The 15,430-nt window shown below is 35.5% G+C and overlaps 2 protein-coding genes across 3 annotated transcripts; one reads left to right on the top strand and one right to left on the bottom strand.

The window, feature by feature from the left end:
- Positions 1–1,629: 1,629 nt before the first annotated feature.
- cyp7b1 (cytochrome P450, family 7, subfamily B, polypeptide 1) lies at positions 1,630–8,913 on the top strand. The gene is made up of 6 exons (XM_026205203.1): positions 1,630–1,878; positions 3,323–3,459; positions 4,234–4,836; positions 6,213–6,419; positions 6,544–6,722; positions 7,405–8,913. Exons 1-6 carry the CDS (start codon positions 1,799–1,801, stop codon positions 7,720–7,722), a joined length of 1,524 nt encoding a protein of 507 aa, XP_026060988.1. The 5' UTR covers positions 1,630–1,798; the 3' UTR covers positions 7,723–8,913.
- Positions 8,790–15,256, bottom strand: LOC113045063 (zinc transporter ZIP6-like). 2 transcript variants are annotated; one of them, XM_026205195.1, is made up of 11 exons: positions 15,137–15,255; positions 13,348–14,008; positions 12,966–13,110; positions 12,764–12,865; positions 12,052–12,221; positions 11,229–11,405; positions 10,966–11,053; positions 10,543–10,881; positions 10,054–10,134; positions 9,701–9,891; positions 8,790–9,339 (listed from the first exon to the last, which is right to left on the bottom strand). In XM_026205195.1, exons 1-11 carry the CDS (start codon positions 15,241–15,243, stop codon positions 9,187–9,189), a joined length of 2,214 nt encoding a protein of 737 aa, XP_026060980.1. In that variant the 5' UTR covers positions 15,244–15,255; the 3' UTR covers positions 8,790–9,186. The 2 variants fall into 2 exon arrangements, with proteins under 2 accessions (XP_026060980.1, XP_026060981.1); XM_026205196.1 differs by having other exon boundaries at positions 9,187–9,339; positions 13,348–14,013; positions 15,137–15,256.
- Positions 15,257–15,430: the final 174 nt, after the last annotated feature.

Below are 15,430 nucleotides of genomic sequence, written 5' to 3'. Positions count from 1 at the left end.
GATTGAAAGATTGAGGGGGTTCCCGGCCTCCCAGCCAATCAAATAACATATCCCTGAAAAGCCCAGGATGTCCTCTGTACAGTACAGCAGGAATTAAGAGACTTGCACAAAAGATTCCAAGGAGAGGGATGAAACTCAAATGTCCACTACAGTGGACATAAGTCAATGGGCTGGGTCTCAGGAGGTTTTATATATATATATATATATATATATATATATATATATATATATATATATATATATATATTAATATATATATATATATATATATATATATATATATATATATTTAAATATATATACAGTGTATGTATGTATGTATGTATTTAAAGTGTATGGTTTCAAGATGTCAAATTAAAATTTTTATAAAGCTGTGGAGATCATTATTTGTAATATCTGTACAATTCTTTAATGTTTAGCAGTGGATAATTGAGCCATTGACATTGCCATTGATTTCTCTAACACTCTCATTAGACCAAGTCCGTTTTCAAATTTGTGTTCTCCATTAAATGATTAGCAACAACAATATTCAGCAGTTCAATAGTTCAGCAGTGTTGTGGATAGTGAAAGCCTTTTTGGTGTCTCTTTACTGGAAGCATTGAAAAAAGAACCACAGAAAAGACAAACAGAGAGCCCTTTATGTGTGGAGCAGTAGGCCTACTCGCTGCTGGCATTCATACACTCTCACATGCACACTGAGTCACGGACTTAAAGAAGAAAGAGACAGTTGAAAGAAAATGAGGAAAATATTTATATTGTATAAAGAGAATACTTCGATTTTCAATCAGGCACTCCCAGAACTGCATCTGAAGTGAATTGGTAATTTGCAACGACCCCCAAACACATACAGACAAATACAGTACAAACTTGCCTTTGTGTGTCCTCTCACATTCTGTGGGGAAAGTGCTTTAGTGTTTGTAATTTAAGGTTTGAAAGACTGCCAGGGTGTGGCTTTTATGTGAGCAATGCACAAAGTTGTTTCAAAGTGTTTGTCCCTGTGAGACTCAGACTCAATGGTGTCCATAAAAAAAATCATAACTGTGTTTTTTAGGCTGTTCTGGAGTCTAATCAGGTACAGGATCCAATCTTAGGATTGTAAACTCACTGTACAATTATATAAATAATGATATAATTAATTGCATGTGCAATAGTATTATTTTTCCTTTCAGTTGGCCCCCATTTCTCCAAACACATAATTTAGTTGAACGCATTTAACCAGCAGTTCCACTAGAGGGCCTCAGCATACTTAAAACATTTTCTTTTTAATTATATAAAGTATTTTCTAAATAATTAGGAAATATATATGAAACAATAACCTCTTATACAGTTTATATTTCATTAATAGGTAGACAAGTTTAAATATTTCAATCACTCTATCAATCTTTTTTCTGTCTGTCTATTTGATGTGTGTCCTCAAAATAAAAATTATATATCCTAAAATAGTTATTTATTGTTATTCATATTTTAAATGCTGCTGCGTATATCGGGGAATAACAACAATCGTGGCTGTAGCCCAAGTTGGTTGGTAATAAAAAAAGAGTAGCTAGTTGTTGAGCAATATTTAACTTTTATTGAGTTAACTACACTGGGCGTGACTTTCTGAAATCTTGGAAACACGTTGCTCACGTATTATCTCCTCATTTCTTGTCCTGATGGGATGATGTTTCATTTGTGCGGTGATGACAAGCACTTTCACTTTTAAAGCAACAGTCGCAAAACCTGGACGAATCGTGTGGAGTGATTCGTAAAGCCTGTTTCCCTCCGGACCAGTCTTCTAAGTTTTTTAGGCTCTTTGATCATGTTGGAGTGTTCATTGACGATATTTCTGGGCTTTATCTCTTTGCTGCTGCTGCTCTGCGCTTTCTGCGGACGCAGAAGGTGAGTTTTCTGATATTTTGCTGCATGTTGGGAATGTTGTCATGTAGATGCCCCCCCCCCCCCCTTTAATACGGATGAATACGTTGTTTAAAAGAATGTTTAATTGAGCGTTTGTGTCAATGTGGAGCGTGTATTTATCAATAGACAGACTCGTTTTGTTCAAATATTTGAAGAAACATGATGCATAAACCGATTCATGATTAGTGTGAATGTCCAAATAGATTAAACTTAATGTTATAATCGTCATTCATCACTTAAAGTACATTTTAAGCCGCGTTGGCTATGAAGTGTCTGTTAAGACTATATGAATAATTTACAGCAAAACGGGGAGCTTGTTTACTCTGTTTGAAATCGAACCTTTCAAATAGAAGGCTTTCAATGGGGGTAGTCCCACGTAACGAGAATCTTTCCTTTCGAAGTGTGAGCCGATTCAGTGACTCGATTACGTCATCGCATTGTTCTCTAATTAACAAAGGCTTATTTAGAGCTATAGGCCTAATTTTTTATTAAATGTTACTTATTAAGATGTTTATAATTTCATTGGTTCCAGTACCTTTTGTTGCAGCCATGATTTGGTTTATGAATCATTAAGTCACTTTAAATATATATATTTTTTATTATTTATTATATTGTATAATATAATACTTAACAAATCGTTTAGAGCTGCGTTTCCCGAAAGCATCGTATATCTGAAGTATTCGTACTAGAGGCCACTGGTACATGTATTGTGAACGGCTTTAAATGATTCATTGAAAAGATTTGACTGAAAGATCGATTCATTCATGAATGAGGCATTATTTTGAATAAAAGATTCTACTGATGCAAAACCGCTTGTTTGGATGATGAAACAGGATGTGCATTACAACATAACTGAAGCACGATTCATGTAGTCTATTACTACACAAGTGGTAAAAAAAAACCATTCAAATTAACATCTGTATTTAATTTATGCATAGTTTCTGTGCAGAGATGTTTAGTCAAGATATTTATCCCCCCTATTATAGCAGCTGTGTGTTTTCTTGTTCAGTTAGGGAGTAGCAGTCTCAAAAGGATGTTTGGAGAACTAATTCCCAAAGGGTAACGCCATACTGGCCAACCTCGAAAAGTAGGACATGGGAGCAATACACCAGCAGTAAATCATTAAACAGTATTCTCACTATAACTTAGTGCTGACTTTGAGATATGACATTAAGCTTGCAGCTAAAAAAAAAACAAACAAAAAAAAAAACAATGAAGCATTTTGTCTAGCACAATTATATCATTGCTTTACCACAGAGAACATTATTAATAAGAAAGATGGTGAACTACGTGGTTGGGGTTTGTTTGAGTTTGTGTGTTTGTCTTTGAGAGTATTTTATAAAGACATATGGCAAGGTCTCTCAGACACTGTTTAAACAAGCATGTTAAAACAACATGACTGTTACATTGTGTTTGCATGCTGCAGGAAGGACCGCGAGCCCCCGCTGATTAAAGGCTGGATTCCATTCTTGGGAAAAGCTTTAGAATTCAGAAATAACTCTCAGCAGTTTCTTACGCAACTGCAGCAGGAGCATGGAGATGTTTTTACTGTACTTATAGCAGGTACAGCCGACAAAAACACACACGTTTACTTAGCATTATTTATACACAAATCATTTTTTTAAACGAGAACGTCTTCTGACTTCTAACAAAATTTAACTTTTTGTCACTTTTGGCCTAGATTTGTGCTCACTGGTTTCCTTTTGCTCTTCCTCTCAGACACACTGTTATGCAATACATGCTGACATAGTTATGGTGATTCAAAATATATGGTTCTGAAAGTGGTTGTGAAAATAACACGCATGGAGATTTTTTCAACCTCAAGATTTAAGGTTACAGTCTTTATAAAAGTAAAATCCTGATGACAGAGCAGTTTTTACAAGTAAAAATATCCCATGTCATTTTTTAATAATTTAAGGTGTTTTGTATTATTATTATTTTGTACTCTTTTCTGGGTAGTTTCTAGGTGGTTTACTAAACAAATCAAAAGAGTCCACTCTGACTCAGCAGGTCTATGATATTATGGTACAGTACCTACATTGGTTCCTCCTTGGGGTTTTATTTTATTTTATATTATTATTTGTTTTGTTTGTGTGTTTCTATTTATCTTCTTGATAATTGTATGTCTGTAACACCAAGGGCAAGTAACAAGTTGTGGAATCCTTCGGGTTAGTTATGAGTATGAATAATAGTGATGTTGGCAAACAACACTGAAGCCATGCAAAAAATATTCAACAAAAAAATTACCTGAAAATAATAAACCTGATCTGAAGTAGCTGCTGGACATTATGCATTATGTCATGACATGCATCTATTTATTTTTGTATGTTTCTTTAGGAAGGTACATAACATTCATAATGAACCCCCTCCAGTACCCCTCTGTGATCAAGCATGGGAAACAGCTGGATTTCCACACGTTTTCAGACAGCGCAGCATCCAGGACGTTTGGTTACCCACCGGTCCGGAGTGGCCTCTTCCCTGGAATGAGTGACAGCCTCCAGCGGAGTTACACTCTGCTGCAGGGGCCTGCCCTCGACCCGCTCACTTTCAGCATGATGGGAAACTTACAGCAGGTCATGCGACGCCGTTTTCTGCTCAGTGAAGAATCTGGGTCTGATGGCGATTGGCAAGAGGCGGAACTATACGAGTTCTGTAAATGCGTAATGTTTCAGACCACATTTAACACGCTATATGGACATTCATCAGATCTGCGTCTGGATCAGCTGCGAGAGGACTTTGAGAAGTTCGATGCCATTTTCCCTTTACTAATGGCCCGTGTTCCCATCACCTTGCTGGGAAAAACCAAAGAAATTCGTGAGAAGCTGACAAGATTTTTCTATCCTCAAAGAATGGCAGAATGGAGGGCTCCATGTGAGTTCATACAGACTCGAAAGGCTCTGTTCCAGGAGTATGACGCGCTTCAGGACAGAGATAAAGCAGGTGACTTCCACATGCATGCACACAAACATACACCCTCATACAGAGAATCTAAAATCCTTTTTGCGGGGCCCACATGTGACTGTGAAGCCTGTAGCTGATGGTAAATGTCCTATCTACAGAAGTATAATAATTTCCCCAACATGACATGAAGAACCCTGGTCTTCAGATTTTGTGCACCAAAAGAGATTATTAAATATTAAGTAAATGTACCATAATTCTCGCAAAACTATACACCGTCTTAAGTCTCACAGTTAGTTGTAGTCTGTATGGTTTTGATTCAATAAAATTAATCAGATCATAAGAATAATTGGTCCAGGAATCTGACTACTAGTTGCGCTGTCTGTTTTCTGCTTAAGAATGACAATAATTAGAGCACTATGAAATAAATTGTACCTTTTTGTCAATTTTTTTTTTTCAATTGTCATTTTTGTAGACTCTGCTTTAATGGTTAAATAAAATTTTATTAATAAAAATGCATGCCTTAAAGCATTGAAATTGAAATCACGAAACTTCCTCAATTTATCATCAATTTATTAAAAGTTGAACAAAAATTAAATTTTTAAGTCTTATGAATGTTTTTTTTTTTTTTTTTTTTTTTTTTACAAAATTCTGTTTTCCAGTAATTTTTTTGGTTTCTATTTTAATTAACACTTGTTTCATTAAATTATTGTTTCATTAAATTTTAGTGATCAAAAACATCACTAATTAATTTATTTGATAAAAAGTATTAATTATTATTAAATGTTTTATTTTGAATGCAAATTTTATTAGTAGTAATAGTAAGATTATACGCATTATACATTGTATTTTTATGACCTGATTTATGATGTATGACTAGAGGAACTGATTGGGAGAGAGAGTTGGGGGGGGAAAGGTCCATGAGGTGGGATACAATCTTGGGACACCCATAGTGCATCTTTGCCCCACACACACATACTTTAGTTTCAGTTTTAGTAAAACAAAAGAAATTGATCCTTCAAATAAAAATGTATTTTATTTCATGTAGTTGCCAGGGCAGTATTTATTGTCAGACATTATTGGTGATTTGACTCGTTTTAATTAATCATAATCTTGACAAACAGCTTTGGAGATTTCAGTGTTTCCCCATTCAAGTATAAAAGACTTGTAAATGCCTGTTGCCCACATTAAATTCCTGCCCTGGGGTGTTACAGAGTTGACTGCTGATTTCTGGCTTGTAAGTTGACTTTTATTAAAGGCTCTTTTTGCTGTCAGTTTCTGTCTGAAGCAGGATGTGCTTGAACAAATATAGTATTACACATAATGCACACTCATCATGACTGTGCTGCATTGGTTTGGACCAGTGCCCAATGGTTTACACACGCATACACTTAGCTTCTTTTTGTCTCTCTCCACAGCACATCATTTTGCCATGCTGTGGGCATCAGTGGGAAACACTATCCCAGCAGCCTTCTGGTGTCTTTACCACCTCATCTCCTGTCCGGAAGCCCTTGAAGCAGTGAGAGCAGAGATACTCAATGTGGTTGGAGAGAAGATCATGCAGTTGGTCTTTGAAGAAGACATCACAATTACACGACAGCAGCTAGAACAGATGGTTTACCTGGGTACCACACACACACTCTTTCATAGTAACCCAACAAACAAATCAATTATTGTCTATGCAGTGCTATCGATTTGTAATTACTGTGCCAGTGTTCAATGATTCAGACTGTCTATTTCTCTCTACAGAGAGTGCAATAAACGAGAGTTTACGTCTCTCCTCTGTATCAATGAACATCCGTGTGGTTCAGGAAGATTTCTGTTTGCGTCTGGATGCCCAGCATACAGTCAACCTACGAAAAGATGACATTGTTGCTCTTTACCCACAAACCACACACCTCGACCCTGAAATATACGATCAGCCTCAGGTAACATGCTTCTGCAGCTGCTTAGATCAGTGATTCTCAACCAGAGCGCCTCTTACTTCAATCCTGATTAATTATCATCAATGCTGAAGGCAATTTTTGCTGCTTCATATTATTGTGGAAACTGCAATACATTACCATTCAAAAGATTTCGAAAAAGAAATTAATAATACTTATTACTAAATTGATTAAAAGTAAAGACTTGAATAGAATGGTACTACAATTTCTATTTTGAATAAATGCTGTTCTTTTGAATTGTTTTTATTCATAAAGGAGAGCTGAAAAAAAATTATGAGGATTTCCACAAAAATATTAACCGTTTTCATCATTGATGGTATTAAGAATTATTATTAATAACTGAGTAGCAGTAATAACTGAGCACTAAATCTGCATATTGTAATGATTTCTGAAGGATCATGTGACACAGAAGACCGGAGTAATGACTGCTAAAAATTCAGCTTTACCATCACAGGAATAAATTAAAATGTATTACTCTTACAAATAAATCCTTAACAACTAGAAGTCACAACCTTTGAATACTGTAACGGACGATGTGGGAAACTTTGAAGTCAAAAAGTTGAGAATCACTGCTCTAGATCCACCTAGCAGACTTCATTTTAAACATACTTGTTTATTGTTAGAAAACATATTTATTGAAATGTCTTTTGTGTGTGGTTTCTTGTAGCGCTTCCAATTTGACCGTTTTGTGGAGGATGGGAAGGAAAAAACTGATTTTTATAAATGTGGCCAGAAGGTTCGGTACTATCGCATGCCTTTCGGCTCTGGAGCCACACAGTGTCCAGGGCGTTTTTTTGCGATGAATGAGCTGAAGCAGTTTGTGTGTGTGGCTTTACTCATGTGTGAAATGCAGTTGCTGGAGAACCAACAGGAGGTGATGCTAGATAACAGCCGTGCTGGTCTGGGCATCATGCCACCTGCTAATCAAATCACTTTCAGATACAGAACCAGGAAACCAGGGGAAAATATGAAGAGGGAGGAATGAACTAAATGAATAGAGAGAGACTGTTGTCTGTTCAGTTCTTAGGTATTTTCCTCTCATTTTTTTCACAGGGTGTATGCAAATATATATATATAAAAAAATCATCAATAAAAATAACACTGCCATGGAAAAATCTCATCTTTGTATGAGCTAAACATACAGTATACTGTACACTGCAGTTGGGAATCATGGTTGATTCATTACAGTGAACCGCTTTCTATGTATATGTTACTGTGACATAAGGACAGCTTTTCAAACATCTTACCTCTCATAAATCAATTTTATTCGATCACTGTGTGTAAATAATTACAAACTCATAAAGTGGCAAAGGCTGTACATGCCAGTCACAGGATTAAATGCACTGCAGTCTGCAGCTCATCATCTAGAGTACACTAATCATTTCTTGAGTCCAGCTTTGAATATTGAAAGGTGAATGTTTCTGCCGTTTTGTTAATTTTTTAAACTCTTAGAATTAGATCAGGGTTATTCAGTGTCAAAAAAAATTGATTGAATAAACAAATTGCTGTTTAAAAATTTGAGATCAGTAAGAATTTTAGGTATTTTTGAAGTCTCTAGGCTCATCGAGGCTAATTTAAATTTGTTTTAATTAAGTTTCTATTTTAACAAGTAATTTATTTCTGTAGTGGTAAAGCTGAATTTTAGGCAGCAGTTATGCTTGCTTAGTAAAAGTATTTAATAAAAAAAAAAAAAAAAAAAACTTACTGACCCTAAACCTTTGCATAGTATTGTACGCAAATTATTACTCATTTATTGGTTGATATTAGTTTTTTTATATCACTACTGGTCAGTATTCTATATTTTATCAGTCGATACTGTAAACTTTATGCATACTCATTTAGATATAAACAAGCTTTGCTGTGATATAACGCGTTATGAAATTTCATCTTAAAAAACATAACCATTTAATAACATTGTAAAGCACAATCTTTAGCATATCTTACCAAGAATATCCATTTACTTCAATACTATTAACAGTATACAGTATTTGCTGATACACTTGTTGGCAAGTTCAAATACAGTTTGGACAAAGAAATCAGACAAAGGCATCATGGGACACTCAATAATACTTTACTGGAATGTTGGAGAGACAGTATGTGCAAAATGAACAAATGTAACATGCTTCAATTGCGACCGTACAACACTGTAATAAAAATAAAAGACCTCCACGATCTCAATGTGACTCAAGTTTCTTTCTTTTTTTTACACTAAAAATTGTAACAGCACTTTAAAATAAATACGTTTACTCTCACAAACCACAATTAAGATTAAGACAATTATTTGTGCATATTAAGCTGCTGCCACCTTTTCAGAGATTAAATCAGATATTTTCAACAGGTGGACACCAGGTAAGCAAAATTCATGGTCGATGTACAACGTTAGTAGACGTTATTGTGGAGTGATGTTTTTAGTAGTGATGGAAAAACTTGTTACTGCATTGTCCTCAGGTCAGAAGCCAATGTCAAGTTGTATCTTATGCTCAAAAACAGCAATGATAAGCATGATGCCGAAGCCCAGGAGAATCCCAGCATTCTGCAGGAGAAAGAAGCCATAGTGGCTGAAGCCTGCTTCACTCGCATCATTGTGTAACATCTCCGGTACCTACAAAATACAAAAAAGTGTACATTTTAGAGATCACGATTTCAAGTAGATAAACATGAATGATCATGTTTATGTTACAAATACATTTTTTATTCACATTTACATCATACATAATTATATACTATATATGTTGAAAATAAAGAGGAAAAGTGTTCTTTTGCAATTATTTATATAATACTACAGTGTTTATTAATTTTTTGAAAAGGTGGTTTGTAATTGGCTAATTTCGTTTGTTTTTATTTTTAGACAATACATTTGAACATCAACATAAACTTAATTCAGTTTGATTTTAGTTTTTATTTAAACATTAATAGTTGAGCCCTCCTCAATCACAGCATTTCTCTGTTTCTGTGCTACTCACCATGTCCACAAGAGCGACGTACATGAACAACCCAGCCGTGAGAGCAAAGATCCATGTCGCAACATTTTCGGCATAATGACCGATCAGAATGCCTGTGATCATGCCCAAATATCCCATCAGGGCTGAAAGCAGATTGTACAGGATGGCCTGTCGTACTGACATGCCTGCCTTCAGCAAGACTGCAAAATCACCTGTGTAAAAGACGAGGATAACGCAGATGAGTGAGAACAAGAAACATTTCACAGCAATTTGATGGACAACAACCTGAATTCTGATTCCTTTGCTAATTCCATACACTGTTTCTCATCATGGGGACAGTTTTGTTTGTGTTTAGAAATGTATCCATGTCTTACCAAGCTCATGTGGAAGCTCATGGCAGAACACAGCGACTGAGGTACTAAGACCACTGGACAAACCTTCAGTGAACGCCGCCCCTGAAATACAAAATCACACATAATCTGTAAATGCTGTTCCAAAGCAGAGTCTGTCTTGGTAAGCATTTTTTTTTTTCAATAATCTTTTTCAATGTGAAAATTACACATCAATTTGAAGATACGTACAGTATATATACACATGCATGTTTATGCATAATACAAATTCTTAATACAAATTAAGAATTTATATTTTTATTTATATACATTTCAAAATATATTTAAAATATTAAAATAAAACTTATTACATTCTATTTTTATAATATTTACTGTTATTGTATATTCATTATTCATATATAAAAGGCAGTTCAAAAGGGCCCTAATAAGTTTATTCCAGTCCTGTATATTAGAGACTGTTTGCATAAACTTTTTTTTTGTTGTTTCATTTGTTTTATGTGTGTGTAAACATACCAATGGCAAGTCCGTCACTGAAGTTGTGAAGCCCATCTCCCATGATGACCATCCAGGCAAGCGTGGCCACGCCGGCCTCCTGGAAGTGCTGGAGTGAGTAGGAGTGTGTGTGTCGGTGCGTGTGTGTGTGCGGGTGGTGGTTCTGGGAGTGGTGGTGGTGCAGTATGTGGTGATAGTCATGGTGATGATGATGTTGCTCATCTGATTGGCCAACAGTGTCATGGAAGTGGGAGTGGCATTTGTTTTCACAGTCAACATCGTTGTAGATCTCTGCCCCCAACATCACCTCCTCTTCCTCTGCAACACCCCTAACCGCACTTCCACCATTTGTTTCAGCAGCTGATGTTACAGAATTACCAGAATCATGTATGGCAGTTTCATTTTGACTGCATAAACATTAACAAGCATCAAAAGTTATGTTACCCTCAATCGTCTTGACGTCATTGTCTTCTAATGATGGCAGTTTTTCAGATTCCAAAACTTCTGTGTGGAAATCAACACTCTTTTGGACCTGAAAGCATAAAATTAATATTTTAAATGACAGAAATTTAAAGAACAACTCTATGAAACATCCATTTCATTATAACATTTTAGAAATTAATACTATGATTTAAAAAATGGCTAAATGTAGAATGTGAATTATGTGACTATATCATGAAATAGGAGACTTAGCTTGCTTTTCTGACCTTCTGTTTTTTGTCCTTGTACATTTTGCCGAGGGTCAGGAAGTGTTCGATGAGGAACATGATGTAGACTCCGCTCAGAGCTGTGAGGCCGGTCCACACTGGCCGAAGGGAATCCTCTTCCACCTCTTCACCGTGGTGATGATGCTCAGAGTGGCCGTGCTGGTGATGACCCTGAGACTGAGAGACGCCAATCAAAGGTCAAGACATGCCTTTGACTTTTTATTTTGTAAAATAGAGAATTTTTAAAATATATATATATATTTTTTTTTTACATAATTAACACTTTTATTCACTAAGCTTGCATTAATGGATCAAAAGAGGAAAGACATTTAAAACATACAAATGTATCTCAGTTAAAAAAAATTTAAGCAGCACAGCTGTTTTCAGCATTGGTAATAAAAAGAGATGTTTGGTTGAGTTTCAAATCAGCATACTGGAATGATTTTAAAGAGTGATTTCTCAAGTGCATGACTTGTAAAATAATGTGACACTTAAGACTGGAGGAATGATTCAGTTTTGCATCACAGGAATACATTAGATTTTCAATTTCAACAGCAAAAAGAAACAGTTTTCAATTAGGAAACAGATGTTTTTAATTGTAATAATATTACTTTTACTGTTTTTTTGTTTTTTTTATTATTAAATGAGCAGACTTAAAAACTTTTTTTTTTAATATTTCAAAAGTCTTACTGACCCCAAATGTTTGAATGGTAGTTTAAGTGTATTTGTACTGTATGCAATCGCAGGTGACTTCCCATGATTCAATCATATTAATAAAAACACAGACAAAACAAAAGCATTTGAAAGTAAGTTTGTATCTTACATGTGGTATAAGGTGGAGGAAAGCATCTCCACTCAGAGTTCCCACTGCAAGGGCCACCAGGAAGCTCAGCAGGAAGTTGAAGCAAACTCTGTTCATGAGTGGGATCAAAACCACACCAACTAACGCCAGCAAACTGATCAAAGTGATGGAGAGAAACCCTCCTACCCATGCTGTAACACAAACACACACAATTTTTTTTTAATTGTGGCTGCATTTTTCACAGTAGTACCACACATTTGTTATTTTTGTGTTATCAGTGGATAATGGAAATTTCATTGCACGTGATCATTTTTACATTGATTACCTTAGCCATATTTTAATGCTCAATCAAAATTTATCTTGAAAAAAACAATAATTTAATAACACTGTTTAATGTAATCTTTAGCAAATCCCAAAATGTCATGCCTAAATTTAATTAAATACTGATTCGATAAATTTTAGTGTTTGTTATTTAGACAATAGTATAGAATTATAATTTTGTACATTTATAGATGATCAAATTTTTTTTATAAATTATCAACTTATTTTCATAGTGTGCATTTATGTATACATATTTATGTATAATAACTAAACCAATAGGACTCCCATGGTGTTACGATTTTCTTTGGCTTAACTTAAATTCAAAATGTAATTTGCATAAATAGATGGCACTTAACAAATATAAATGAATAATCAACTTGATCTCAAAGGATATTAAATAACACATACTTACCAATGCTAATTGAATAATTCCTTGGACTTCTGCCATTGGTGTGATTTTGTAGATGATGATTGTGATGATGGTGGTGGTGGTGGTTGTGATGATGGGAATGATCTGGAAAAAAGTAAACCATTATACAGATTCTGCTGATCCAAGTATTGTGATTGTGTCACAAAAACACAGCTTTAAGTAAATTCCATCCTCAAAAGCTCACCTGAATGGTCAACATCATGCAAGAGGCAAGAATTGGAATCAATCTGCATGAGAAGGGCAGGGCACAGGTAACTGAAGTCCTTGACAGAGAGACCCCTTTCCTTCGTCATGCCATGTGACTGCAGGATTGTGGACGCATTTTGACACTGAAAGAGACATTTAAAATTTTTGTGAGTGGAGTGTGTCAGGGATTTGCAAGGGTCTGTGGAAAAGCTTAGAGAAAAACTTTGCAATATAGAAAATTAAAAATTAGAAAAATGTTTTATATATATATATATATATATATATATTATTATATATATTTTTTTTAATAATTATATATATATATATTACACAATACACACACACAAAAAAAGCATTTTAATAAATAGCTGTTTGTGTACCCCCAGATTCGAATGATCAAGTCCATGTTGATCATGGTCATCTTCTGCATGGGTGGGTGTGTCCTCAGTCTGGTGGGTGTGGTTATTTGCCTGGGTGGAGTTAAAGGAAGCGTGGTCCTGCGTTAAATCATAGTCAGCGCTACGATTGGTCCGCCGAGATTTTGTGACGTAAGACGGTGTGGTCAAGTCCTGATTCATCTTCATGTAGAGATTGTGATGGGCATCGGACTGGCTTTTCTTCCCAGAGGCGGGATCAGGCTGCACTTTAGGGATGGGGTCACTCTTCTCCACGTTATGGTCAATACCTCCCTTCTTGTTGGTGGCGGGATGTGAGAGTGTGGTGAGTTTGTCCACATGAGCGTGCCCGTGATCATGTGCATGTGTGTGATTATGTTCATTGCTATGGTGATGCACCATCACTTTTCGGATTCGGTCTAGCCCGACCCTCTTTAGTAGGTTGTACAGGCCTTCTAAGGAGATGCTCCCATTATGCCCATACTTGTCAAACAAAGCCTTAAGGTGGCGCTGCTGTGCCTGTTCTGCCACCTGAACATCAGTCTCAATGGCCATTTGACAGTCTGTACCTGCCCCCACTGAACAAGCCCACAGCAATGTCAGTGAGATCACTGACAAGAGGCGTGTCCACCTGCCAATCATACTGCTATCCTGAAACAAAGATATTACCATTATTATAACACTGCTGTAATATCACAATGCCAACATTGCAATTTTGAAACAGAAAAAAAGCTTTGAAAAAAATCTATTTTTTAATGCCTCCTCTGTCAAAAAAAAAAACATTTTATTATTAAAAATAAAACGATAGAATTAATAATAGTTTTTGAACTACATTTAGTTAGTATAAACACAGTACATTGTCAAAATAGTTGGTCACATTCACGAACTGTGTACACAAACAAATTATGTTTCCTCAATTACTTTTAGCCAAATGTATACAAAATGTATGATTAAATATTAATAACAACTTTAATAAAACATAGACAGAAATTGCATACTCTGAGTGGCTTGATTAGCATGTTAGGATTTGATTTTATATAGAGATATTTAATCTTCAGTGCTGTAGGAAAGGTTGTGCGGGAGTCCCATATGGATATAGTTTGGGCGTGTTTTATGGAAATTACAAACTTTATGCAAACAAATTCACTAACGTATACACACATGTTGTGAAAGTGCGTTAATATTTCATGAGAATTTACGAAATACGAATAAGAACTTACCTATGAATACATATAATTCACGCAGTTATTTGTATATAAGACCCCATTAGTTTTACTGTTAGTTACTGTACAGATGGAACATACATTTAAAACTAGCTGCACAATCATATCAGAAAGGTATGCCATTTGTTTTTAAAATTGTAAATAAAAAAGTATTGGGACACCGTATTCGTGAAATACGGCATATAAACTGAATTCACGTGCTTCTGAATAGTGTTGACAAAAGTGTAAAAGTATCATGTGTCATAATCAGGTGAGTTTTGTTCTAATGCACTTCCATCACTCACAGCTGTTTACACACACTAACTGAAACAAGACAACGCTACGTTTTCTCCGTTAAAGGCGTTTCGTACTGGATTGCAGAGTCAATTTCGTTTATATTCTAAGACCTATGAAATCTTTACTTGTAAATTTATCAGACGCATCAGAAGTGTTGTGGAGGAACAAAAGGCGTCACGTGGCCTAGTTTGTAACCTTTCTGCACATCGAATTTCTCCCGTGATAACTGTGTGTTTACACGCGTAACGGACGGATCATACATCAAAACAGCTTACCGGGAGTCCACACGCGCTCCACGCTCGAAAGTAAGCGCGTTATAGACTGCGATTTTGCACACAACACCACGAGCACCTCGACCCCACCGTGTGCAAAGAAACGTCATCACAAAACCGGAAACAGGGATACAACTCCAACCGGAAACTAACAATTACATTTTATTTTATAATTATTAGATTGTGTTTTATTAATGTCTACACCTACACCTACCCCTTACAATAATGAAAAAATAGTAATTATTTTGTTAATTAAATCTCACTAGATTTGTAACGTAAATCATTTATAAACCCAGG

Source organism: Carassius auratus, chromosome 27 (assembly GCF_003368295.1).
Source record: "Carassius auratus strain Wakin chromosome 27, ASM336829v1, whole genome shotgun sequence".
Classification (NCBI taxonomy): Eukaryota; Metazoa; Chordata; class Actinopteri; order Cypriniformes; family Cyprinidae; genus Carassius; species Carassius auratus.
This window is presented reverse-complemented; position numbering and strand designations above follow the sequence as displayed.